The 24480-nt window shown below is 41.4% G+C and overlaps 1 protein-coding gene across 6 annotated transcripts in view; it reads right to left on the reverse strand.

Annotated features, from left to right (window-relative positions):
- Positions 1–24480, reverse strand: part of BPTF (bromodomain PHD finger transcription factor) — a 54992-nt gene that overhangs the window by 13563 nt on the left and 16949 nt on the right. For 2 of the 6 annotated variants that reach the window (XM_064150594.1, XM_064150595.1), the window contains exons 3-24: positions 20669–20892; positions 20272–20472; positions 19579–19767; positions 17120–17293; positions 15831–16006; positions 14796–15151; positions 14370–14501; positions 13368–13497; positions 12503–12638; positions 12019–12240; positions 9324–11715; positions 9001–9125; positions 8208–8336; positions 7770–7920; positions 6862–6985; positions 5198–5450; positions 4625–4786; positions 3524–3672; positions 3058–3181; positions 2348–2571; positions 1491–1713; positions 961–1331 (exon numbers count right to left, since the gene is read on the reverse strand). In XM_064150594.1, coding sequence (XP_064006664.1) covers positions 961–1331; positions 1491–1713; positions 2348–2571; positions 3058–3181; positions 3524–3672; positions 4625–4786; positions 5198–5450; positions 6862–6985; positions 7770–7920; positions 8208–8336; positions 9001–9125; positions 9324–11715; positions 12019–12240; positions 12503–12638; positions 13368–13497; positions 14370–14501; positions 14796–15151; positions 15831–16006; positions 17120–17293; positions 19579–19767; positions 20272–20472; positions 20669–20892 — 6367 coding nt within the window. Of the gene's footprint in view, positions 1–444; positions 1332–1490; positions 1714–2347; positions 2572–3057; positions 3182–3523; positions 3673–4624; positions 4787–5197; positions 5451–6861; positions 6986–7769; positions 7921–8207; positions 8337–9000; positions 9126–9323; positions 11716–12018; positions 12241–12502; positions 12639–13367; positions 13498–14369; positions 14502–14795; positions 15152–15830; positions 16007–17119; positions 17294–19578; positions 19768–20271; positions 20473–20668; positions 20893–24480 lie in introns of all 6 variants that reach the window. The other 4 variants (XM_064150591.1, XM_064150593.1, XM_064150592.1 and 1 more) reach the window with 4 other exon arrangements.

Below are 24480 nucleotides of genomic sequence, written 5' to 3' on the forward strand. Positions count from 1 at the left end.
TCTTCAGTGACTGGTTGTTTTTAAACAATGACACAGATGTCTCTCTTTTTTAAGCCTCGCAGCCATCCAACAGCATTACATTTCAGGTACCTCTTGGAAACCTCAGTTCCTACAGCAGACAATGAAAGCACTGCACATGTGTTCTGAGTATCAGCTCTCCTGCCTACACTCTCTCTCTCCTGAACTGAGAATACAGAGATAATTGTCCCAGCAGCTAGTGGTAAGTTGAATCAAGTGCCAGAAGACTACAAACATGATACAATTGACTTGGTGTGCTGAATTAATTGAGAGTATTTAATTCAATTGCCAAAAGCAATCCTGCACTAACTTGGAAAGAATCAAATGAACTGCCTATCAAATGTATTAACATTGTTAACATGAACAGGCATTTAAAATGAAATTGGTTTTATTCATTAAGTTTTAATTTCCTTCTGTTAACTTTACCTGTTTCTGGATAATGTCACTTTGATTAGAAGCCTGAAGGGTGTGCTCACGTTTAATTTCTATCTGTTGCTGCTTTTTCTTCTGTTGCTGCTCCCTGAGCTGCTGAACTCTCTGCAGCTGCTCCTGAACACTAGCTGCTTGAACTGTCACCACATTCTGAAACTGGTGAGCCTGTACTGGGCTAGTTTGTTGGATCTGAATAGGTAACTGAAGCTTGATCTGCTGGGGCACACTGCCTTGTTGGGCTTGTATCTGAGCCACAACATGTGACTGAAGCTGAGAGAGAACTTGGACTTGTTGCTGAAGCTGAGGCACTGTAATAACTTTTGTTGGAGGCTGCTGAAGTTGCAGCTGAGGACGAGTTGGGGATTGCACAGGAACCTGATTTAAACTTTGAGTAGTTGGAAGGGTTGAGACCGAAGTCTGAACCTGAGGTTGTGATTGCTGCAGCTGAGCTTGAATTTGTATGGGAGCATGGGGCTGCATCTGAATCTGTTGTTGGGTTGTAGTCTGCACCTGAGCTGGTTGCTGAGGCTGGACTTGGGACTGGCCTTGTGGAAGCATTGCAGTCTGCGGCTGACTCTGGACTTGCACTGGAGATTGCCCTTGAGCCTGTGTCTGTGCTGGAGACTGAACTGGAGATTTAGATGATTGTGCTTCAGATGTGGCTGGAGAGTCAGCAGATGCTGTAGTCTGAGATTCAGGCTGGGTCTGAGTTTCAGGCTGAAGTGCTGGCTGAGGACCCTGTGGCTGGGCGAGTGGCACAGGCTGAGTGCTCTGGTTCTGCACCTGAGGTTGCCCTTGCTGCTGACTCTGAGGCTGTGGCTGGACTGGCGGCAGTGCTGAGGTTGGCTGTGCCTGTGGAGCTTGCTTCTGTTCACCTGCAGCTAGGAAGGATAAAGAGGAGTATTTAATTCACTTCTCAAGACAAATCTGTAAGTCGTACTCAATTGAACCTTTCAGCACTACTGTAAAGCTCTAAGCAGAAATTCCAGAGGTTCCTAAGCTTGTGACACCTTTTCTCTGCTGCACAGAGCGGTGCTTACCTGAGGTCGAAGTAGAAACTGTTGTTGTAGTTGTGCTAGCTGTGGTAGCAGCTGCTGATAGCGGGGTGAAAAGAAATCTCTGAATTGTACCATTTGGCATAGCAGCTTGCATAAGCTGTTGTCCTGGACCAGGTATTACAGTCACACCCTGAGGGATTAATTGCAATTGACCAGTAGTTTGACCTTGTCCCTGAATGACGACAGTTAATCCTTGACTGCCACCCTAAAAAAAGGTAATATTGATGTGTTAGTGATGTAATTCTTACACAAACTTTGCTGAAAATCAGAAGAATTAGGGCTCTGGATTTCAGAATTCAGGACTTTTACCACACACCATATTCCTGAAATCCAAACCTAATACTGTAGTATTTCATGATCTCAAATGCTCTTTCCACAATTCTATCATCAATAGCTGACAGGGCTGGAGTTAGTTACAGGTATTTTCATCCAAATATTGGCAAGAACCCTAGCCAGAAAGCAGCTAAAACAGAACAACTCTGCTCCTAGAAATGTACAAGCAATACAGAGCATGGATAATTTTAGACACACTATTATTTCATTTCTCACAAATTCCAGCAGTTTGTGGCAAAGTCTCTGCACTGAGACCACTTCCTAACCACATACCAGATTATACCCAACTGTAAGCTATCACAATAGAATATTGTCTGTAATGGATTGTGAATTTCTTAAGCTGACACTTGGGCAGCCTGGCACACCAGAGGATTGTCCCAACACCTAGACACGTAACTCCACATTTTGTGAACCCACAGAACAGAACATGGTCCCTGCAAAAGTCCTTCTTCCTTTTGGTGTGGAAACAAACCGAGCCTGCTAAGAAGCAGCCTAAAATGTTTTACCTGTCCTTGTGTTAGCTGGGCGAGTTGGGCCATAGTGAGTTTCACTTGTCCCTGCTGAGGGCGAGGGGGCTGTGGTGGTGTTTGTGCCTGTATCTGCTGAGGTGGTGTTCCAGAACTTGTGACAGTCTTCTGTCCAGCACTGGAAGAAGCTGTGCTGGTACTAGAAACTGCTGTTGAGACAGGCTGACCCCTGATTATTTGAGTTACCACCTGCTGTGGCTGACCTGCAAGAGAACAATTTGTGGTATGAAACTATTTTCCATACAGCAAAGCTCCCAGTCACAACAACATGCAGGAGTGTATAAGCAGACAAGTGAAGGAAACAGCAGTTAGCACACAGACCCTCTTTAGAAATCATCTGTCAGATTGACTGAAAAAAGACTGCAGAATGTTTGCTATTTTAATTCAATTCCTATACTTACAGAGCACTTCAAACACTTACTTTGCCTTAAAAAGACAAACAAAAAAAGGCTTTTATAACATACAATTACTCCATATTTTTGTTTTCAAATGAATGGACTTAAGTCAGTGTCATGGAGAACAATGACAAAGGCCACGACTGACACATTCAAAAGGCAGAAAGGGCACTTGTTAGAAGTCAAGCATGAAGATGAGGTGGTTTTGCACAGCGACATGTGATACAGGAAGTATTTATGAAGGAATAAACCCTAGATTTGACACTGGTCACTTAAATATTAAAGTGAACCTACTGGCTGGAAGAATACCTTGCTGCACCACTACAGGTGTTCGAATGATGGTCTTGCCAAGCGGTGCCTGCTGCAGCGGGGTCCGGATCACTGTCATACCGGGGCGCAGCGGTGTCCCTTGCACTACCTGCACCAAGAGGGAGAGCACATGTGAACTTGGGAAAAAGCTGCTGGGATATGCCCTCAGGTTATTTGGCCTCTTCTCCTGTGGTAAGAAATTACATGGCTCAAAGCAGATTCAATATTTGTTCATCTGTGCCCACACTGCTAACACTTACTGTGCTTTCCATTATTCATTTTTCCAATTGGAGAGAGTTGGAATGAAGGAGCCATAAACATCATTGCTAAGGTGAGCCAAAAGCATGGGTGACTCAGCAGAAGTCAACTTGCACTTCTTTATATCTGCCAGTAAGTTACAATACACCCATCCCTCTATGTTTTGTACCAGATAATCAGAGAAACATCTTACTTGTGAAGTGCTTGTTGTCCCTAATGTCCCTGTGGTGTTTGGCCTAATGGTTACAGTTGCTGTCCTTGGCTGGAATGAAGTAAACGTTTGACTTGCGCCTGTAGTTGATGGAATGATACCCAATACTTTTTGCTGAACTTGAACAACACCTAGTTGAAGAAAAATGGAGATTGGGTTAATGATACAGTTGCCAGCACAAGAAATAAAAGCAGCTCCAGGGTGGCATTTAGAAATCAGTCTCCAGGTTTCTAGAACAGCTTTGAGTCTTTCAACATTTCTTGGGAAAGCTTTGGTCACATTGTAAAGAAGAAACAGCATTATATTTTGTCAGCAGTCCAACTACATTTTAAGTTAAGAAACAGATATTTTGAAAAAGAGTAAGGATAAAGAAGGAATCTTTGCAAAGATCACTTTGATGGGAACTGCAAATAAGTCCTTGCACTAACACTGTGCCACAAATGATTACTATACAACCATTAAAAGCTACAATCTGATCAATTTCAAATGCAGGAGACCAGTTTAAATACCTTTGACCTACAAGTCTGTGGTGCTGAAGAAAATGGGCAATGCTTTTCCTGCCATCTAAGAACTTTTAATACAAAACCAGTAACCTTCATGATTTCCTCAAGTGCTAACAGAGACAGAATTGAGCTTTTCTGTCCAATATACATCCACAAATCTCAAAATATGAAGTTCTCTGCTTGTTTTAGTTTGGAGCTGAACTCCTTCTCATCTGTGAAGAGCAGATGGAAGCCTTAATAACTAACAGCAGCTTTTGGTGTTTTTTTTGGTGAAGAAAGTTGTCTTGTTGAGGTATAATTTACATAAAAAAAACCCATGCTTCATTCCACATTGTTCAAAATAAAGCTTTGCATTTTGCACTCTGAAATGCAGAATAATTTATAGGCAAAAATATTTGCATTTTTCCCCTAAAGACATAAATAGGCAATACAGGAGGGGGAACAAGTACTAGAAACTTATATAGTTGTGGGTTTTTTTGTCCCACTTCAAGTCACAGTTTACTTCACTGGGAAAATAGTGTCAATGGCAAAATAATTAGCAAGCTGGAATACATTTTTCATTGAGTTCCCTTTCCCCTACCTCCTTGAGTTGATGGCACATTGACGGCAACAATCTTGCTGTTTGCAGGGAGTGGCAGCTTAGTTATCACTTTCCCTGCCATCGTTACTGGACTGCCTGAGATCTGGAAGGTCTGCCCTGTGCTGGCAATGGTTGTGGCTGAAGTGGCAGCTGTGCTAGTGGCTATTGAGGTACACAGAACAGGCAGGTTTAGAGCAGAGTAATTAGTCAATGAAATGACTATTTTCAAGTATGAAACAGCAAACTAGATGAATACTTCTACAATCACTTTTGAATGTGTGATACTGTCTTTGGAAAAGTTTCTTTTTTGGAAACAGCAGCACAGAATGCTTTCATTACCAATGATTACATGTACCAGTAATAAATGAGACAGGTGAGAAATGACTACCTAGCAAGTCTGAACAAAGGAAAGTTAGACAGGTACTAGCTAAGAAATGTTCTGCTGATGTAGCAGGAGAGTCAAGAGCAAAACACAACACGAATGCTGCAATGCCATACATTCTGGAGAAGATGGAATGCTGCCTACAGGATGAACTTCAGCACATGTTCTTTCCATGACAAATGGCTACTTACCTGTTGAAGATTGGCCTTGTTTAACCCAAGTAGCAAAAGTCTGGTGGAAATTCTTGTTCTGTTGGAATGTTACTGTAGCTGGAGAACCCACTTTTGTAGCAAGTACTACTTTGGTTCCAGTGGGGACTGGGCCTGCTAAAGGGCCTACTACAACTTTCTGTGGTGTTGAGACAGTCGTTGCAGTGCTGCTGGCTGTAGTGACTGCAGGGACCACGCCTGCTGCAGGCAGCTGCTTTTGCTGTTCCAGTCGTTTCTAAAGGGTTTAGAAAAAGAATAAGGAAAAGACAGTTAGCATCTTCAGATATTGTAAAATAACTGCTGTTCCTTCCCAGTATTGAAAAATAAAAGGCTCTAACTGGACTTCAGTTTAAGCTGTAAAAGACTGAAGAAAAAGCTGCTTGTGCCTCCCATAGCATGAGGCTGCCTGACCTGCAGAACTACGGCTGCTTATTGTACACAGACATTTTCCTTTATGGCATCTTTAATAAAATCTCCATCCCATACTCATTTCACATTTTGCTTTAAAGAAAACTTCTGAGTCTCAGATTAAGCAACATTAAAAACCTCTGAAGACTATCAATCTGTATTTGGCTTTGATGACAGGCACGCAGCCTGCATCTCCATTAGCATGAACATAGAGTTTCCCACTGCTGTTCCCAAGTTTAGAGCTGCCTGCAAGGAGATCCTGCCAGTTACAAGGAGAAAAAAAACCAAAACAAAACCAAATAGAAACCACAGATTGTATAATTATTAAGAAGGTAATTTCAAAACCCAGTCTTTTAACTGAAAACCCACTTTGCAGCCTGCTTAAAACAGCTAGGTCAAAAATCCCCTACCTTACCCAGCAACCTTCTGTGCCGTGTCAAGAAGGCACATTTAAGGTACAAAGTTACTCTGTGAAGGGACAGTATCTGTACATTTCAATTCCTCTACCATTCTTCCCTCTGTTACTGGAATTCTCTCTGTATTTATTACTTCAACTTTCAGTGCTTGGTTAGCATTATATTGCAGTAACACTCACGAATCAGAAACACTTATTCATTAGTCATCTATTTCCTTCAAGGAAGATGAATTGAAAAGGGAGTGAGCTGGAAAACAGCAGAGCTCTTAATAATGTATACGTGAAACAGCAACAGGGCATTGGGTTTCCTCGTTTCAGTTGCATAAGTTTCTCTACACATACACACACCTAAGTATACATCTGTGTCTATATATTTATGTATGATTATCCATGAGCTTCATTCAGCCAGCTTCAGAGACAATAAAATCCAAAGATTCAGCTCTACTGAAGCACGAAGGAGAAATGCAGCTGTATTCCCACGTCTGCTATACACCGTGGCAGCTTTCCATTACACCACCACACACTGCTGATCTTACCTGCAGATTGGTGCTTCTCAGCCTTCTTTTCAAATGAAATAAGTAAATCTTTTTCAAGTGTTATAAATTAGAAGTCCTCCCCCCAGGCAATCCAAATTTCTGCCTTAACCCTATTTCAATACAACAAATGGGAGCAGCACTTTGATAATTCACTTTGCACAGGAAGTAGCAACTACTTGGAAAATGATGTTAAGACAGGGATAATAAATTCTGCTTCCCCCGTTCTCATGCATGTAGACTACCAGTGCATAGTTGCTGACAGGTGGGACCACCAATAGCTCCCCCACCTGCTGGGCAGCCAATCGCTGGTGTTTTAGTTGAGCCTCCAATTGGGCCTTGAACTCCTCTGCCTTCTTCTGTTCACTAACCTTAGCCTGTTGTTCAACTGCCTGTGCCTTTTCCTTCTCCACCCTGCCAAAGACACAACAGAAAAGTGTGTTAATACCACCACATAAAATCCAACCATCCAACTGCATTTCATTTTATCCAGTTTAATTACTGTTGGAAGAACAAATGTCAAGATTGAACATCACTGAAGAACTGGTCATGGCTTTAGAAGTACTTTGAAATTAACCAATGAAGTTGGATGCAACATCTCTGGAAGATTCTGATGCTGAAGTCCTGCAGCAACTTACAGGAAAATATTCATCAAAACTGGAATGCATAATTACATGTGAGACTGCAATCAGCTGATACTATTAATCTGAAACAGTTCTTTCCAGGAGACTCAGAAATGCTGTTTCAACTCTAAGTGAGCAATACTTAAAATACTCCTTTAATGATCTGGATATTTTCAGGCTGAATTTACTTTAATTGTACATATTCATTTTCTTTGCATGATGGAAGTATTTCTCTAAAGCCATGCCAAAATTAGCCTACAGCCTTTCCATGCACTGTAACAATAAACTTTCAGCATACAACACTGATTAGTTCATAAACATGAAAAAATTATTATTAGCTGCAACAAATCTGTAAGATATGTATAAATTAACTCTGCCACCAGCAAGTAAGTTGAGCTTTACAACTGAAAGCTTGGCTGTTGTTACCCAAATACATTAAACACACTTCACAGATCTGCTTTTACTGGTGGCAGCTCCCAGGTTTGTGTTCTCCACTGGGAACTTCTGTTTAACACACATGCACACACACAAAAATTAAAAGTGCTTTCTGGAAAAGCTCAATTGAGTTTCTTTACCTTTCAGCAAATGCTCTGATCTCCCATAGCTCCAATTCCTCCTCTGCCACCCAAGTTTCAATTACAACAGGGCCTGTTTGCTTGGGTGTTTCTGGCCTTTTTGGCCTTAGTGCGCTTGATCGCAGTCCCTTCCTCTGTGGTGTTGGAGTTTCTTCAGAGAACAGTCAAAACACACATATTAAGCTCAATCATAAAACAAAATTCAAGTGTAAACCAAGATTTAGTCTCTCAGGCTCATTTTATAAACAGGAAGGCCTTTCAGCTTCAGATGAAGCAGGTCATTTTGATAAATGTGCCATTTGTTTCAAATAGGTGAATGAATTGCTCCTGTCAAGTTCTGTTTGCTCCCTTAATGGTCTAAATTAGCAAAGACCCAGTTAGCTTCATTTCTCTAGGAGCTTATGGGAAGGGGAAAAACATATGTACAAATAAACCTACCTTTTGGAGCCTCTGGTACACCAATGGGACAAATAATTTTTCTTATGCAGTACTCTGAGCGGATTCCATATGGACCAACATCTCTTCGCTTGATTATCTCTGTCGTTGTGATTTCAGTTTCTGATGTTTCTACAACAGATTAGTCCCATACATTAACAACTGAAGTCAAAGAAAAGCTACACCTCCACTCAAGGTAAAGGAATAGCTACTTGTACAAACTATCAACTAAAATATTTCATAGCTAACATTAAGCCTATGCAGAAATGCCTGGAATCAGTCTAACACTCCAAATTCAGAGTCTTTGATGTTTGATGTCCACAGAAGGACAACAGAACTGGTGAAAGGTCTGGAGAACAGGTCTCATGAGCAGCAGCTGAGGGAACTGGGGCGGTCTGGAGAAGAGCGAGCAGGCTGAAGAAAGACCTCATTGCTTTCTACAACTACCTGAAAGGAAGTTGGTGTGAGGTGGGGGTCAGTCTCTTCTCCCTAGTATCACAAGAGGAAATAGCCTGCAATTGTGCCAGGAGAGGGTTAGGCTGGATAGCAGGAAAAATTTCTAACCTGCAAGAGTGGTCAGAGGTTGGAACAGGCTGCCCAGGGAGGTGGTGAAGTCATTTTCCTGGAGGTGTTCAAGAAATGTGTGGACATGGAACCTGGGGATGTGGTCTAACGGCCAGCATGGTGTTGGGTTGAGAGACACACTCATGACCTTAGAGGTCTTTTCCAACCAAACCAATTCTATGAACAGCAAGAGCTTTTGCATGAGAAACCCAGGAAGTCAAAGAAGTGCTACCTGTACGTGTAGTTCCTCCCCCAGGCGGGGCTTTGGCTGCCATATCATCCCATTTGAGGCAGGCCCACAACAACCGCAACATGAGGCTCACTCCAGCCAACGACCTGACCGTCTGCAAGCGATACCTAATGACAAAGCATTAACTACATCTTAAAACCAAACTTGGGGGACATAGGTTTTCCATCCTCCCTTTATGAAATAAATGGAACAAGAACTAGCCAAACTGGCAGGTTTGGGCACAAATGCATCTACTGTTTGCATTTTAAATGTGAATTCATTCCCTCATACTCTTAAATTTTTCCTTGCAAAAGTAAAGTATGTACCTCCAAGTGATCCCAAAGGTTGGCCTTGGGGACGGATATGGCCAAATATCCAAAGCAGGCTTTGCGTTGTAATTGAAATAGGGAACTTCTCTGATCCCTCCTTTTCTGGCCAGTTTTTTTAAGTCATCATTGGGCAAAACAAAGATGCTTTTTTTACTGCTTTTGGTGACAAATTTCCTGTAAGATGGTAAGGCAGTTCCAGAACGAGTTTTTTTGGGTCTTGTAAATTTCATTAACTTCACTTTGTCTTTTGTAGAATATTCTTTGCTGACAGTCATGGAGGTCACCAATGTGCCTTCTGGGGTGGTCAGTGAATCGGTCACTGTTGTTGTCACCACTGTTTTGCTATGCTCCTGTACAGAAATCACATCAACGTTCTTGTCTGCAGCTGGTGTGCTGAGCTTGGTTACAGTAGTGGTGGTGGTTACAGTGGATATGGCACAGTTCTCTGTAGATGACACTACTGTGGTTTTCTCCTTGTTAGAGGCTACAGCCTCTGCGACTTTATACACAGTTTTGGATTCTGTAGACACAGTTGATGTTGTGGTTGTCACCTCAGTAATCACAGTTTCTATTTTACCTTCTCCATTGATGTTTTCCATTTTATGTGTCTGCACACCATTCTGATCAGCAAAGTCACTACTCAGGCTAGATTCCTCACAGGAGGTTACAGGTGATGGAGCAACTTTCTTATCCTCAATGGCTTCAGTTTCCATAGATTCCAGTTCGCTGTTGAGGTTATTTTCTTTACAGACAGCAAATGCTGGTGTAGAAGCAGTGCCAGCAAAGGCAGATCTCTCAGGAGAAAGCTGCTTTTCTTCACTTTTCTGCACATACTTGGGAACTTTATCTGGTGGCTGAAGACCCTCTGTAGATTCCAGCTTGGGTGACGCCTGCAGACGTGACTTGGGATCCATGTTATTTTTGTCCTTTGCATCCTCTCCCATGATGTCACCATTCATGAATGGTTTTACTGATGACTCCTTAAAAGTCAGTGGTTTTATTTCATGTTCTGGAATGGATTTATTACTGTTATTCACTTTTGGTTCAACATCAGCCCCTGCCTTATTTTCAGAGGTGTCTTTAACTTCGTTTGGCAACACCTTCATGTCATTGTCGTTTCCATTCATTTGAAATGCTGACTTCTCTGTCTCAGTTTCTTCATCTTTCTTACTTTTTTTGTCAGTAACATTATTTTCATTTGTCTGATCAAGATACTTGTTTATGGCACCTGTCTCCACTTTCAGTTCCTGACTTTTCTTTTGACCATTAGCTTCAGTTAGTTTACAGCTCAGTAAATCCTCATCCTTTTCTGCCCCATCCATGTGTTCAGGAGTTTGACTTTGAAGGTTTCTTTCAGAAGTTAGCTCTGTTTGCTTTAGATCTTTACTAACTGATTTTTGATGAAAGAAAATCTTCTTTTCAGATTTGTTTTCAGTCTCTCCTGGAGCAATTTCCTCCTCCATTTCACTTTCTTGAGAGGATGTTGGTTCAATATGGCTTTTTATCATACAATTGTTTTCTGGGTCTTTGCTGTGCTGTTCAGAATTCCCTTCTGAAGTTGTTTGTTCAAAGGTGGCCAGAGCATCTTTTCTGCAGCTGCTTTCAGTTACTTCTGCCTCTAAGTTTTCACTCTGACACTGAGATACTCTGCTAATAGTTAGTTTTTGTTTCAAAGGCTTTTCACTTGTTTCTGGAACATCCCATTTGATTCTGCCTTCTGCATTTGGTTGTTTCAAGCCATCCATCAAGGAACTCTCAGATTCTCCAAGCAACTCCTGTCCTTGACACCCATCAGTGGTCATAGGTTCAGAGCAGCTTTCTTTGCTGTCATTCTGAACAGAGCTTTCGCTGTCAGAGGGCTGAGGTGAGTCTTCACCCAGCAGCTGGCCTTCTCTTTTGGATAGTCTGTCTGTCAAAGGCAAAGAGGCTTCATCTAGCTCACCAGTTTTGCTGCAAGAGATGCTGGTGACGAGCAAAGAGTCCTGTTCTGCATCTTCTGTTTGGGGCTTATCTGAAGTGCAGGTCTGCTGCTGGGAGGACACAGCCAGCTGGCTGCCTTCTTTCGTTTTTCTCATCTGTAGCTCAGCAATGGCTTTCTGGGACTGAACACCTCCAATTTTAGCACTAGCCTCCAGTTTCAACCTTTCTAGACGTTGTTTTTCTTCCAGTGTGAACTGTTTTATTCTCCTCTCAAGGAGCCCATCTAATTTGGAGGATTTGACTTTCCTCTTGTAGCAAGTCCTTAAATGAAACCCCTCACTGACATTGATTATATCCTGCTTACAATGACTGTCCTCATCTCTTACGGGGGATTCAATTTTCACATCATCTACATCCATAGGCTCCTCCTTGATGACTTTATCATTTTCTCCATCGATTTCTTTTTCCACTGTGAAGAAGAAATAACACTCAATCAGTAAGCTCTCCTAGCAATGAATACCCAACTGTATTTTGCCATTCAGTACTAGGAAATAAATGTGCCTTTCGGCATATTCACAGAGGGCAGGAAAAAGGGCATGAAAACTTCAGACACTACTACAAGGGAGAAAAAGCAGTCACCGAACTGAGACATTTTAAATGCCTTGACAAAATCTGTTAGACAGCTTTTCCGTGGCTACTTCTGAGGTCCTATGCTTTGACACATGAAATGCTGGAATGAGCAGGTAGTTTTATAAGGACTTAAGTACATCACCTTTGTCTGTTGCATAATCCAGGCTTTCAGAAATTGAATCTGCTTCTACTTTTTCTTCACAAGTCTTTTCTTCTTTCACTTGTACTTTCTGAAAGGTTTCTGAAACATCTGCTTTATCTTTTTCTTGCAGATCATGAGAATCCTTTGTTCTGTCTTTCTCTGTTTTCACCTTAATTGGACCTTTTCGTTTATCCAGGTTGCATTTTTCTTCTTCACTCTTTGCTATTAACAAACGCAATAGTTTTGGTTATTCAGAGTATTCTTCATACTCCACTACATTATGTTAGGTTACTTCTCAATTCATTCACTTTATACTGAATTGGTTGTTAGCAACAAAGATCAGCAGATATCCACAAAAGTATCTCTGGAACACTATCTGCAACAAAGTCTACATCATAACTGTACATGCAAATAACGATCTGAATGCCCAATAAAAAGCAGCAGGTTAGTAGTTCACAAAAAAGTAAGCAATGAAGACACTTACTTGGTAGCAACTTTCTGTAGTTTGCATTAGTATTTCCAGGCAGTCTGGGCATAAACCTGTGCACATGTGTTTTACTAATCCAGCTCCAGCCTCCATATCCTGTTACTCTATATTCCTCTCCTTTTTGTTTCCAAACCTGTTTTTCAAATAGGAGTTTTAATGGTGTTATTTGCTGCATTTATAATGTATACATTAATTTTAGAACACTAAAGTAATTTACTTAAAACCCAAACCCAGGCTTTTCCCAGCAAACTGAAGGATACCTGTGAAATAATGTACTAAAATTCAAGATATAGCTGCTGATAATTCAGTTGATTCTGTCACAGTAACACTTAAAAATCACATTTATGTCATGAAACAGTGAGAATCTATTTACCTCAAAGCTGAAAGATCAGCCGAGTTTTTGGATCAACCTGTGTGTTTGTTACAACAAATAAGTTCAAAGCAAAGAACCATTCCAATAAAGTATTTAATGTCTACTGTAAGAGAAAAGGAAGAGGTTTCTATAGCAGTTCCCATCACGTCATCTAAACCTCCCACGTAAAGGCAGCTAGATTTTTAGGTAAATGGGAGTAGTGGATAGGGACAGATTCCACTGACCATCCAGAACCCTGCTGTTAGGAAAGGCTGCATTTTGCAGACAAACATCTGTCAACTCAGGCAGGGTCACTAAAAGCACATAATACAGGTCAAATTTAGCTCAGACCAAGATTATGTGTTTGAATACGTGGGCAGAGTTCCTGTTCCAATGGCTGGGAGCGATGTAATGATGCTGAAATGTTACATTTGAAATGGAAACAGAAAGAGAGTAAGAAATCAGCACCTTCTGTATTTTGTTTGTTCTTCACATGACAGAAAGCCTTACCTGGTGTTTGACAGGAAATGTGTACTTCACCCACGTGGCTTGTTGCATTGTTTCTTCTTCTTCTTGTTTTCTCTCTTTTTTTTTCACTTTCTCCTTTTCCTCTCTTTCTATTGCTGTCATTCTGCGTAATCTAATACATGGATAGCAAAGAGCATTTAAGTAAATGATCATGCAAGCAAATACAAATACTCACACAACAGCATGTGCTACTCCTTTGAACAAACATCTGAAGTTAAGAGGAACACCCAGCAGCAGGTTATATGAATTACCTGCAACAGCAACACAAATTTTCTGGCTATTCCAGTAAGGCAAACAGTTGCCTGCTATCATGTCTAACATCAGACACCTTGTTTCTACTTCTGTGCCACAATGAGACACAAAAGAGACTCCACTGAACTCTACTGTGTTGAAATTTGCTCTTCTAGTCTGCCCAAATTTTACCACTCTGAGACTGGTTCAGATAAACAAGCTTGCTTTGCAGGAGCAATGATATTACAGAAATATGGTCAGGTATTTTCACAGAATAACAGACTGGAAGTAGGTGGAATGGACCTCTGGGGATCACCTCGTCCAACTTCCCTGCTAAAGCAGGGCCACGCACAGCAGGTTGCCCAGAATGCCATCCAGGTGGTTTTTTACAGTCTCCAGAGGAGACTCCACAATCTCTCTGGGCAGCCTGCCCCAGCACGCCAGCACCTTGCCAGCAAATAGGTTTCTCCTTTTGCTTAGTTGGAAATAAGTGTTCCACTTTGTGCCTGTTGTCCCTTGTCCTATACCTAGGCACTACTGAAGAGAGTCCGGTCCCATCCTCTTGATCCTTACCCTTTAGATATTGATATGCACTGACAAGGTCCACTCTCAGTTTCTGCCTCAGAAAAAAAGTTAAGTCCTGAATGACTGACTAGATTCATACATAATTCTTACAGGCTTAGAGAAACTACTCATTGTAAAACAAAGGAAAGTTCTCCTATTCAAAAAGCTTAGGATCTTTATTTATTTTACCTAGTGTGCCCCAAGGACTCCCGCCAGATTGGCAGCATGACGACAGGTTTGATTGCACATTCCAGTATGGCCAGTGCCAGTGCAAACTCTCTGGGTTTACTGCACATCTGAACAGCCTTAATCCAGTTAGACCTATATTGGGGAAAAGATAAAAAGCTGCAATGTATACATGCACTAACACAGCATGCTAAGTTAGTAACATTTCATGCTAAGATGAAACCTCCTGTATTTGAAAACTTCACTCAACTGCCCAATCCTTTTAGCCATCCAGCACAAAACACACAGAGGTTATCTTGTGTTTAAATACAGTGAAGGTTGGGGCTTGGAAATCACCAATTTGAAGAGAAAAAGACATTGTTTATTACTACTGTTAGCAAAAAAATACAAGGAAAAGAAGAGAAGGTGCATTTTCATGCATTCATTTACCTGTGGGAAGCCCAGTTAGGGTGAAGGAATGATGCCGGGATATTGTTTTCTAGCTGAATAATAGTTAGCCTCAAAGTGGATATGGTAAGAACTTTGGACCCATGTACAGACCCATTCCATTTGAACTCTCCAGCAGGAGTCAGACAGAACTTATGTGAGAGATGTCGTCTCTTGTCATGGTCCTCCCTGTGCTGGTGCTTGTTCAGTGCGAAGGAGTTGGTGGCATACTGGTTATGATAAACACGGTACTTCCCCTCTTGCCCCAGTTTGAAGTAATTGTTGAGGTTTCCCTTCATCACAACCTCCTTCTTTGTGTTCATCCGAGAGACTTCACCTTGAGAGTTGACCACCAGGACCTTGTGAAAGAAAGGAATGTATCAAAAATTTGCTTATGTTTCCAATATTCCTATTTAGTTATTTAGAATTTAGGCTTTGACTGTGCATATAAACCATAATAACAACACCTTCTATTGGCTTGTAGAAGAAACAGCTCCTTATTTGATAAACTTCATAGATTATGCAGTTAGGATACTGCTCAAGGATCAACATTAAAAAAAAAAATATCTGCAATGCAGCCTCCTCAGGAAGCCCAAAAAAACCCCCTTTTTGCTGCTCTGAATTATGCCCACTGAGGGAGACAGCTCTGGGAAACAGCTTCACTAAACTTCAGTAAGCTTTCTGTTAAACTTCCCCTTGGTGAATCACAGAATTCATACATGTAGCTAAGCAAATAAATACCTTGGACTTTAAAAGCATGGTAAGGATAACATCCTTGGAGATATTCAAAGGGAGGCTCGACAGGGCTCTGGGCAACCTGACCTAGCTGAGGATGCCCCAGCTTACTGCAGAGAAGGTTGGACTAGATGACTTCTGGAGGTCCCTTCCAACGCAGACTATCTCCCCCCATTTGCCAATTTCTTATTACTCCTTTCATTAAGTACCTCCAGTCTGCCAAAAACCACTTCATTTTAAAAGAGATTATCCGTTTTCTACAACAGTGTTTTTGTACTTGAGTTTTCCAAGATGTGCACAAACCTCTCTGCCTTCTTTATATAACTTATTTGCTTCGTGTGCTGCAGCAGCAACCTGCTGGCTTTTCATCTGGCTCAACTTGCTATCTGGATTCCGCAATCTTGTGAGCATTCGCGTCGAACCTGGCGTGCCTCTTCCTGCGCCTGGAGAATCACTTCTTTCACCATTAGATTTCTCTCCTGTCCAGGGGAAAAAAAAACAACCCAAACAAAAAAGGCTTTTAAAACTGATTGAAAAATTGGAAGTCTCCTTTTAAAACAGACTGAAAACCAGATAGTTTTGTATTGATGTATGAGTTATAAAGTAAGAAGTCAAAGATGCGTAAAATGAAATTTCAAGACACAATAATATTGACATCAATGCCACTGATGAGGGCACAGAGTGTCTGCTCAGCATGTTTGCTGATGACACCAAACTGGGAGGCTTGGCTGGTACAGCTGCAGGCTGTGCAGCCATCCATTGAGACCTGGACAGCCTGAGAGCTAGGCACAGAGGAACCAAATGAGGTTCAACAAGGACAAGTACAGAGTCCTGCACCTGGGAAGGAATAATAAACTGCACCAGTACAGGTTGGGAGGTGACCTGCTGGAGAGCACACCCTGTGGAGAGGGACCTGGGACTTGTTATCCACCAGCACTATGGGCCAGCAATGTGTCCTTATGGCCAAGAATGCAAATCTTGGGGTGTATTAAGAAGAATGTGCCCAGCAGATCAAGGGAGGTTGTTGTTCCCCCCTACTCTGCCCTGGTGAGACCTTATCTTGAATACTGCATTCAGTTTTGGGCTCCCCAGTTTAGGAGGGGCAGGGATCTGCTGGAGAGGGTCCAGGGGAAAGCTACAAGGATGATTAGGAGACTGGAGCACTGCCTTGTGAGGAGACACTCAGGGATCTGGGGCTTTTTACTCTGGAGAAGAGAAGATGGAGAGAGGAATTAATGCACGTTTATAAACATCTGAGGGCTGGTCAGGATGGGGGGAGGAGACAGGCTCTGGTCACTTCCGCCCATTGCTCCTTGTCCTATCACAGGGACAAGAGGTTCCACCTCAACACAAGGAGGAACTTCTTTACTGTAAGGGTCACAGAGCACTGACACAGGCCCCCCAGAGAGGTTGTGAAATCTCCTTCTCTGGAGCCATTCAAGGCCTGTCTGGATGCTTTTCTCTGTGATCTGTGCTAGATTGTGTGGCCCTGCTCTGGCAGGAGGGCTGGACTCGATCTCCTTGGGTCCCTTCCAACCACTAATATCCTGTGATAACATTCTTATCATCAGCAGCATTATCATCATTATTACCTATGTCCTCTGAAGTCTGGGATCCTCTCTCTGCATTTTCAGCATCATCAAGTGTCTTAATGGAGTCATTCTGCCCAGAGCCCAACTCACTACCGTAGCTGTTTTCAACATCTGACTGTAGAGGTGCAGCAGATGCACTGCCACTGTTGCAAGGGACCATCTGACCAGTTTCTTCTACAAAAGAAGAGCTTCATTTTTAGTTTTTCTTTTATACTGGATCAATGCTTCTTTTTTCTTCCTAGGTTTTAATTTTTCATTAAAAAAAGTCATCTGAACATCTTTTGCTGAACTGGAAAGAAATACCCATAAAATATTAATTCCCTCCAGAGCACTGTATCCATGAAAGTGGTTTCGGTTCTGTTTCAAGCAGTTGCAACTTCTACAGCTTTAAAGAACTGAAATTCATGCTCAGATGAAATATGAACATATTTTAAATACAACACTTTTTTTCTCTATAGATACAGACACAGAGACCCCTCTCCTGAGACTTTTTTTTGCTTTTAGAAATGCAGATTTCATGAAATTTCGCCTCCTCACAGCTTCTATAATGTTTTAGCTTTTGATTTCCTTGTGCTCCTCAAGGCAAACACCTTTCAGTTCCTCTCCAGTCCTCCACTGAATCTTTGTCTTTTCTTCAGCACATTAATTCTCAGGAATCCCAGATTTCACAGTTCAGTTGGTACCACGCTATGTCTAAACCCTTCTTCTACAAGCTTAAAATAGCAGCTTCATAGAATCTGATGGGTCTAAACATGGAGTCCAGCTCAGTAAGAGAAATGGGTTCAGCTGTCCTTGTTCTGGGATTCCTATAACATCCCTAACCTGAAGACACCTTGATTTCTGGCTTTGTCAAGTGGGAGACCACAACTGTTCAATCCACTTCCATTTTTGCTCTTAGAACCACTGTGGTGCCTGCTGTTTGGAGCAGAGTGGAAACATCCAACAGACTTTTCATAGCAAACTAGATTCCAATTGCATCTAACAAAGACAGTGACAGGCACATTCTTGCCTAGCCCTGAAGTTTACTCTTGTTTTCCTCCTCTTTGAGGGTAGCTGTGTCAGCAGTATTGGTTCAGTATCTCTGCCTCGCTCTGAAACAAGTGGCTCAAACTAGAATTTCATCATAGAAAAGTAAGTATCACTATAAATATTGTTAATTAGACTGAAGGAGGTACCTCCCCACATGCTCTCCTATAAAATAAAGCCCATTAATTTTGAAATAAGCTAGAAATTTTGGAAGGAGAAAAGTACCTGTGAAAGCATAATAAAGAAATAATTATAAATACAGAAGTGAATTTGGAAATATGAACCCATAAACTTGCTTAGAACAAAGTTGCAGGATCTCTATTTTCCCATTCAAACTCAACTCAGTCATTTTAACTTTAAATGGAATGAAAAAAAAAATAAGAACGAGCAAAAGCATTTGGTCAAACATCTAAAAGGTATGCTTTTTGTCCCCCACACTGGGGCAGTTCCTGTGTTTAAAAAGTGTACTGTGAAGCTCCCAGATTATTAACTAATCTTTCATTTTCTCCTTCCATTAGCAAAGATTACTGACAAGGTGTGGATGCATTCACATCTGCTAGCTCCAGACCTGCAATCTGTATCTGAATGGAGGAGACAAAATGGTTACTGCTGCTTTTGAAAACCTAACACACTAAGCAGGGCTGCATCACAGAGAAGAGCAGTTTTAGATTTGTTAAAAACTGAAAATAAAACTCAGATCGTTCTAACAGTAAACAGTAGTTTAGAACAACATCTGGTTATGCAGTAAAGCTAGCAACAAAATACAATCCTAAATGTAACAGAATAGAATTCTAAAATACTACACTGAAAACTTAAATGACACCTAACCAAGTCTCATTTATTCCTACATGTAACAACTTTTGTTTTTTTTAAAGTATATATTACTGCTTTTGAACTACTGACATGGTAGAACAAAACATTTTAAAATCCAAGAGCATCTCTGCTTCCAATTCTGAAATCTGTTTAAAATTCCAAGCATGACAATTTCCATCCTGACATTTCAGTGCAACGGTTTATTCACATGAATGAAAATATTTTTGTTTGTTAGTACTTGGTACAGTAAATGAGAAGTTAAAATAATAAACAAGCCAGGAGCAAATCAGAATTTGAGCTAAACTTTGATAGGATGCTAACAATTGTTATGGATTGCTGAGGAAAAATAAAATATACAGAAAAAAAAGAACACAAAAAAAGCTTAGCCATAGTCATCTGGGAAAGGCATGGAAACAAATGCTAATGGGCCACAAGTTTCAAGCACTAGTTGCAAGAAAATTAACTCTGAAATGTTAATGACAACGTAGCAGTAAAGGATGGCACTGCAAGCAAATGGCATGAGTGATGTGCGCTGTGAATGGTTTTAGAGGACAAACTGGATAGAAAAACTGAACAGATTCCCCAAATTACAGAGGCATTGGTGACAGTGCCCTCTGTACCTGAGAGTTCCTGAGGGAGCTCTGATGCCACCTTCTTCTCTGCCACGTTGTTGCTATCAAGGCTTTCTGACTGACACCCCATTGCGTTCTTCCCTTCCAAGCAACTAGTCTCTCCTGCGGAAGGATTTGTGTTGCTGTCATCACTGCTTGATGTCACAGAGTTACTTTTATCCCCAACGACTGTTGCCTCTACAGTAAAATGCACAACAAAACTTTAGGGATATTCTTTAGTATACCTCAGGATGTCATTTGCCATCATCCCTAGAAAGCAGCTTTGTTTGTCTGTTTGATAATGGACATGGAGCTTTTCCCTTTTTTCTTCAATGAGGCAGTACTGTCTCAGAATCAAAGAGCAAACTATTTGGTGAGGAAAAATACGTTTAAAAAGATGTGATACTGCTTTCTGCAAACACATTGATCACAACCTGGAAGTGCCACTTGTAATTCAACCAAGGTATCCACAAGCTAGCTGTACTTAATTTGCAAAGTAGGAAAACTGAAATGAAACTGTTAACAGGAAAAACAATTCCAACACATGGCCAAAGGAACTGACAAATATCATCTATTCCTTAACAACTAACTTAGAGAATCATACAAAAAAAAAAGGTGAGAGTAACACTCAAAAAATTGTAAGGATCCTAACTAAGGACTCGGTTGACCTAAACGAAGTTGTTAAAGCACAGAGTTTCTTACCTTCTGTTTTCCCTTTTTCTCCATCTTGCTCAGCAGGTGTTTCCTCAGTTTTATCTTGGTCTCCAGATTCTTCCTTGCCTTTCTCAGCATCTGTGTGATCATTATCAACATCACTTCTGACCTTTTCTGCTTCATCATCTGCTGTGGCTTTATCTTCCACTATTTCTCCTTTCCTTGCTCTGATAACATCCAAAATTTCATCTACAATAAAAATATGTTGTTGTCAATAAACAACAAGCCACCACTTACAGAGCCACTGAGGATGTGTCCTCAAGAATTCAGCACTACGTAGCTGTGCTGGCACCTGCGTGACGTTTCTGCATCAACTTCTGATTACAAAACAAACTAGCACTCAATTCAGTCCAACATCTGTTCCCATTAAACAAAACACTCTTACCATTTGCTGCAGAAAGGAAAGACTTGTTGCTGCCCCTTGCTTTGTTGGTAAGATCTTCTGTCACATCCATGTGCCTATGGATTTCTTCGCGCATTTCATCCATAGTTTTGCATAGGTCAGCTTCCCAGTAATCTTTGTCTAGGCATTCAATTAACTCTGCCAGTTGTATCTTTGTGCTATAGTACCAGATTTTCTTATCTTTCTCACTTTCTGAATCTTCTTCTCTGTAGAGTATTAAAAGAAATGTTTAAAATATCTGGGTAATTGTCAAAAATTAGCATCAGTCTACTTTTGCAGGCTTACTAAATGCCAGTATCTGAACGTGAACAAAGAAACCACACAATGGCATTCATCTGCACCCAGTTGAGTATCCAAATACTCCTTTCTCACTTCCTTCCTTTTTTCATCCCCTCAGAAGTTCTCACAACAAATCCCTCAGGAAAGCCTTTGAAGAGTCTCCTTAAAACTGGTCTGTCCTTCCTGGCAACAAGATGTATTCTCATTGTATTTACTACTGCAGTAACCAACAATCAGCAATGAAAAAGGGTATGGCTCCAGAATCCATCGAGGGTAGTCCTTCTGACTGCACAGTCAAGAAATACCAAAGTTAGGAAATCTCTGAATGAGACATTCAGAAAATATTCCACATTAGCATTATTAAAGTGTTCACCTGTGACACCACCAGTGAGGGACAAGAGTCATAATATGCTCCTTGGAAATGACATGGGGATTCCCATATTTTCTCTGGTACTCCACAATATCAGGAGGCTGGACAAAACTACTGGAGGACCACAGTGCCAAAAGCATCTCAACAGGGTTACCAGACTAAGCAAGCTTTGGATGTATCTCAGGTAACAGATTCTCCCACAGTGCCAGAGAACATTTGGAAGAGGTTCTCCAAGTAGCTCTGCAGAAGACTGCTTGATTTCTGCTCGGTTTGTTCAGTTCTGTTCAGCAGCATCAACACCCAGATATAGGCTGGCTGTGGGCAGGATCGCTCATTTCTGCCACTCCCAACACCTTCAACACCATTGTGGGGTGACACAGTGCTTTACCAGCCTTGCCTTCACTAATGGGAGAGAAGCTAAACCATTGCTCTCTGTGTGCTACCTGTAAAAGCATTACAGACCCAAGGCTCACTGAATCCAACTGTCAACAGCAACAGAAAGCTGAAAGATGTACCCTTGGAAGGTTTGTTTTTATGTTCTCTACTGGCTGCTGCTACATGGCTTATACTTTAAAGACAGTAAAAAACAGCCCCAGACATTCAGAAAGCCAAACAACTATAAGGCAACTTGATCATCATCTTTGTAATATTTTCCACATTCTCTCTAAGAAACAACTGTGGTTATGACGTTAATCATAGAATCATAGAATCAAGCAGGTTGGAAGAGACCTCCAAGATCATCCAGTCCAATCTAGTACACAGCCCTGGCCAGTCAACCAGACCATGGCACTAAGTGCCCCAGCCAGGCTTGGCTTCAACACCTCCAGGCACGGCCACTCCACCACCTCCCTGGGCAATCCTGAGAGGCTTTTCCAAGCTGACCATTTCTGTGATTCTGTGAGGCTAAGTGACCCACTCAGATCCCTTGGGGATTTCTAAGGGCCCTTGCCTTGCTTGGCTGCATCAGTGTCTGAGGGTGCCTCATTAGGCAACATTACTCAAAATTCAACTACTCATTTGTCATAACCATTGCTACAAAACAGAGTTTGGGTTTGGATAATAAAACCTGGTGTATTGCAAAGAAATACTGTCCTTTGCCCCTTGTCCTGTCATTGGACATCCCTGAGCAGAGCCTGGTTGTGGCCCTCTGACATTGCCCTGCGTATCTTTATAAACAGGAATGAGGTCAGGCTCCTCTGCTCCAAGCTGAAGAGCCGCAGCTCCCTTAGCAGGAAGATGTTCTACTCCCTTAAGCATCTTTTTGGCTCTGTGCTGGACTCTTTAAAGCAATTCCCTGAGATCCTCCTTGAACTGAGTGGCCCCAGAACTGGACACAACACGCCAGATACTCCCCTCACCAAGGCAGAGAAAAGAGAGAAGAAAATCTCTCTTGGCCCAAGTCTTGCCCCAAGTCTTGCCCCTTCTAATCCACTCCAGGGCATTACTGGCCTTTTTGGCCACAAGGCCACGCTGCTGGCTGATGGTCATCCTGTTGTCTGCCAGGACCCCCAAGGCCCTTTGATAGATGCTGCTCTCTGAAACTAGAGTTTAATATTTATGTGAATAATTTCAGCTGTGTTTCCACAGATCTTAGCCATGTCAGAGATACTTTTGTCCCCTTAGACAGTAGATTTAGTATAAAGCTTTGAGGCACAATATGTATAAATTGAATTATGTCAAAGTTCTATGAGGTGCCCAGTGGAATGGGTTGGTTCTATACAGCTCACCTGGCACTGTCAATGAGCACTGCTACTGCAGATCTACTAGGAAAAATTGTCTGTGACTTCTCCTGATTCCATCAGGAGCACTGGAAAGTTTTTTAATCCAAACCATATACTTTGGAAAGAATGCACAGGTACATTTACACTAGCAGAAGGTATGACATCTAATGACAATAAGGATAGGGACCAGCAGGGAAAGACTCTTTTAACCTAGACAATCCCCATGAAAACACAAAAGAAAGTCAGGAAACAATTAATAGTTAAACTGCCTTTCTTCTTGTCTTTGTAAACAACAAAAAATACTTTTCTATTTAAGTTTTGAAATACTATAATCACTAACAAAAACCCCAGGAAAATGGAAAATCCAATAAAATCTTTCCTTTTGCTGTTTTTTTTACAGCTCATCTATTTTGATTTGAAATGGAATACTGATGATGTGTTTCCTCTTTAAAGCCCAATTAAGATACAGAACTTAGATTTGTAAAACTTGATTTATGAGTTCTAAAATACAATTTGCTCAGTGACCTCCTAACTGGAATGTAAAATCATTGCCCACATCAGTACATTTGACCGTTGCAAATGTCTTTTTAGTGCAGTTAAAATCCCTACCAGTGTGTAAAAGAACTGTTCACATGTACATTTCAAAAGATCAGGAAGCACCTGTAGGATCTGAGCTTCAAACACACTGTATCCAAACCTTCTGAACATCAAATATTTCACTTTGCTGGGAAAAAAAAAATCCCACTGTTTCATAAATCAAGTTAAGTCAAAAATAATGATCAACCTGCCTAAGTATGGGAAGGAATAAAAACCTGTTTACCTTAAAATCACCTTTGGACTTTTTAATGTTAATTCCCAGACCTCTGCTGACACACAGAATGTAATTGTTCTGTCACTGAGACAAACCCACTTTAGAAACAACCTTTTCCTCACAGGTTTGAAAGGAAAGATACAAAAAAAACCCCATGGATGTTTCTGTAAATGGATAATCTGTAAATTAACAATCTGCAGCAAAAGAGAGTATCACTTCCATGTTCATCACAGAATTTCTCAGATTGGAAAAGCCCTTCAAGATCATCGAGTCCAGTCATTAGTTTCACATTGACAAGTCCTTGGCTAAACCAAATCCCTCAGTACAACATCTAATCACTATGAATTGCTACGGTTGGAAAGAACCACCAGGATCATCCAAACCAACCTTCATTCCAGCACCTTTAATCACTAGATCATAGCCTCAAGTGCCACAGCCACTCTCCTTTTGAACACCCCCAGGGATGGTGACTCCACCACCTCCCTGGGCAGTCTGTTCCAGAGCCTGACCACCCACTCAGGAAAGAACTTCCTCTGAATATCCAACCTAAACCTCCTCTGATGCAATTTGAGGCCATTTCCCCTTGTCCGATCATTAGTACTTTGGGAGAAGA

The sequence above is a fragment of the Pogoniulus pusillus genome, chromosome 11 (assembly GCF_015220805.1).
Source record: "Pogoniulus pusillus isolate bPogPus1 chromosome 11, bPogPus1.pri, whole genome shotgun sequence".
Taxonomy (NCBI): domain Eukaryota; kingdom Metazoa; phylum Chordata; class Aves; order Piciformes; family Lybiidae; genus Pogoniulus; species Pogoniulus pusillus.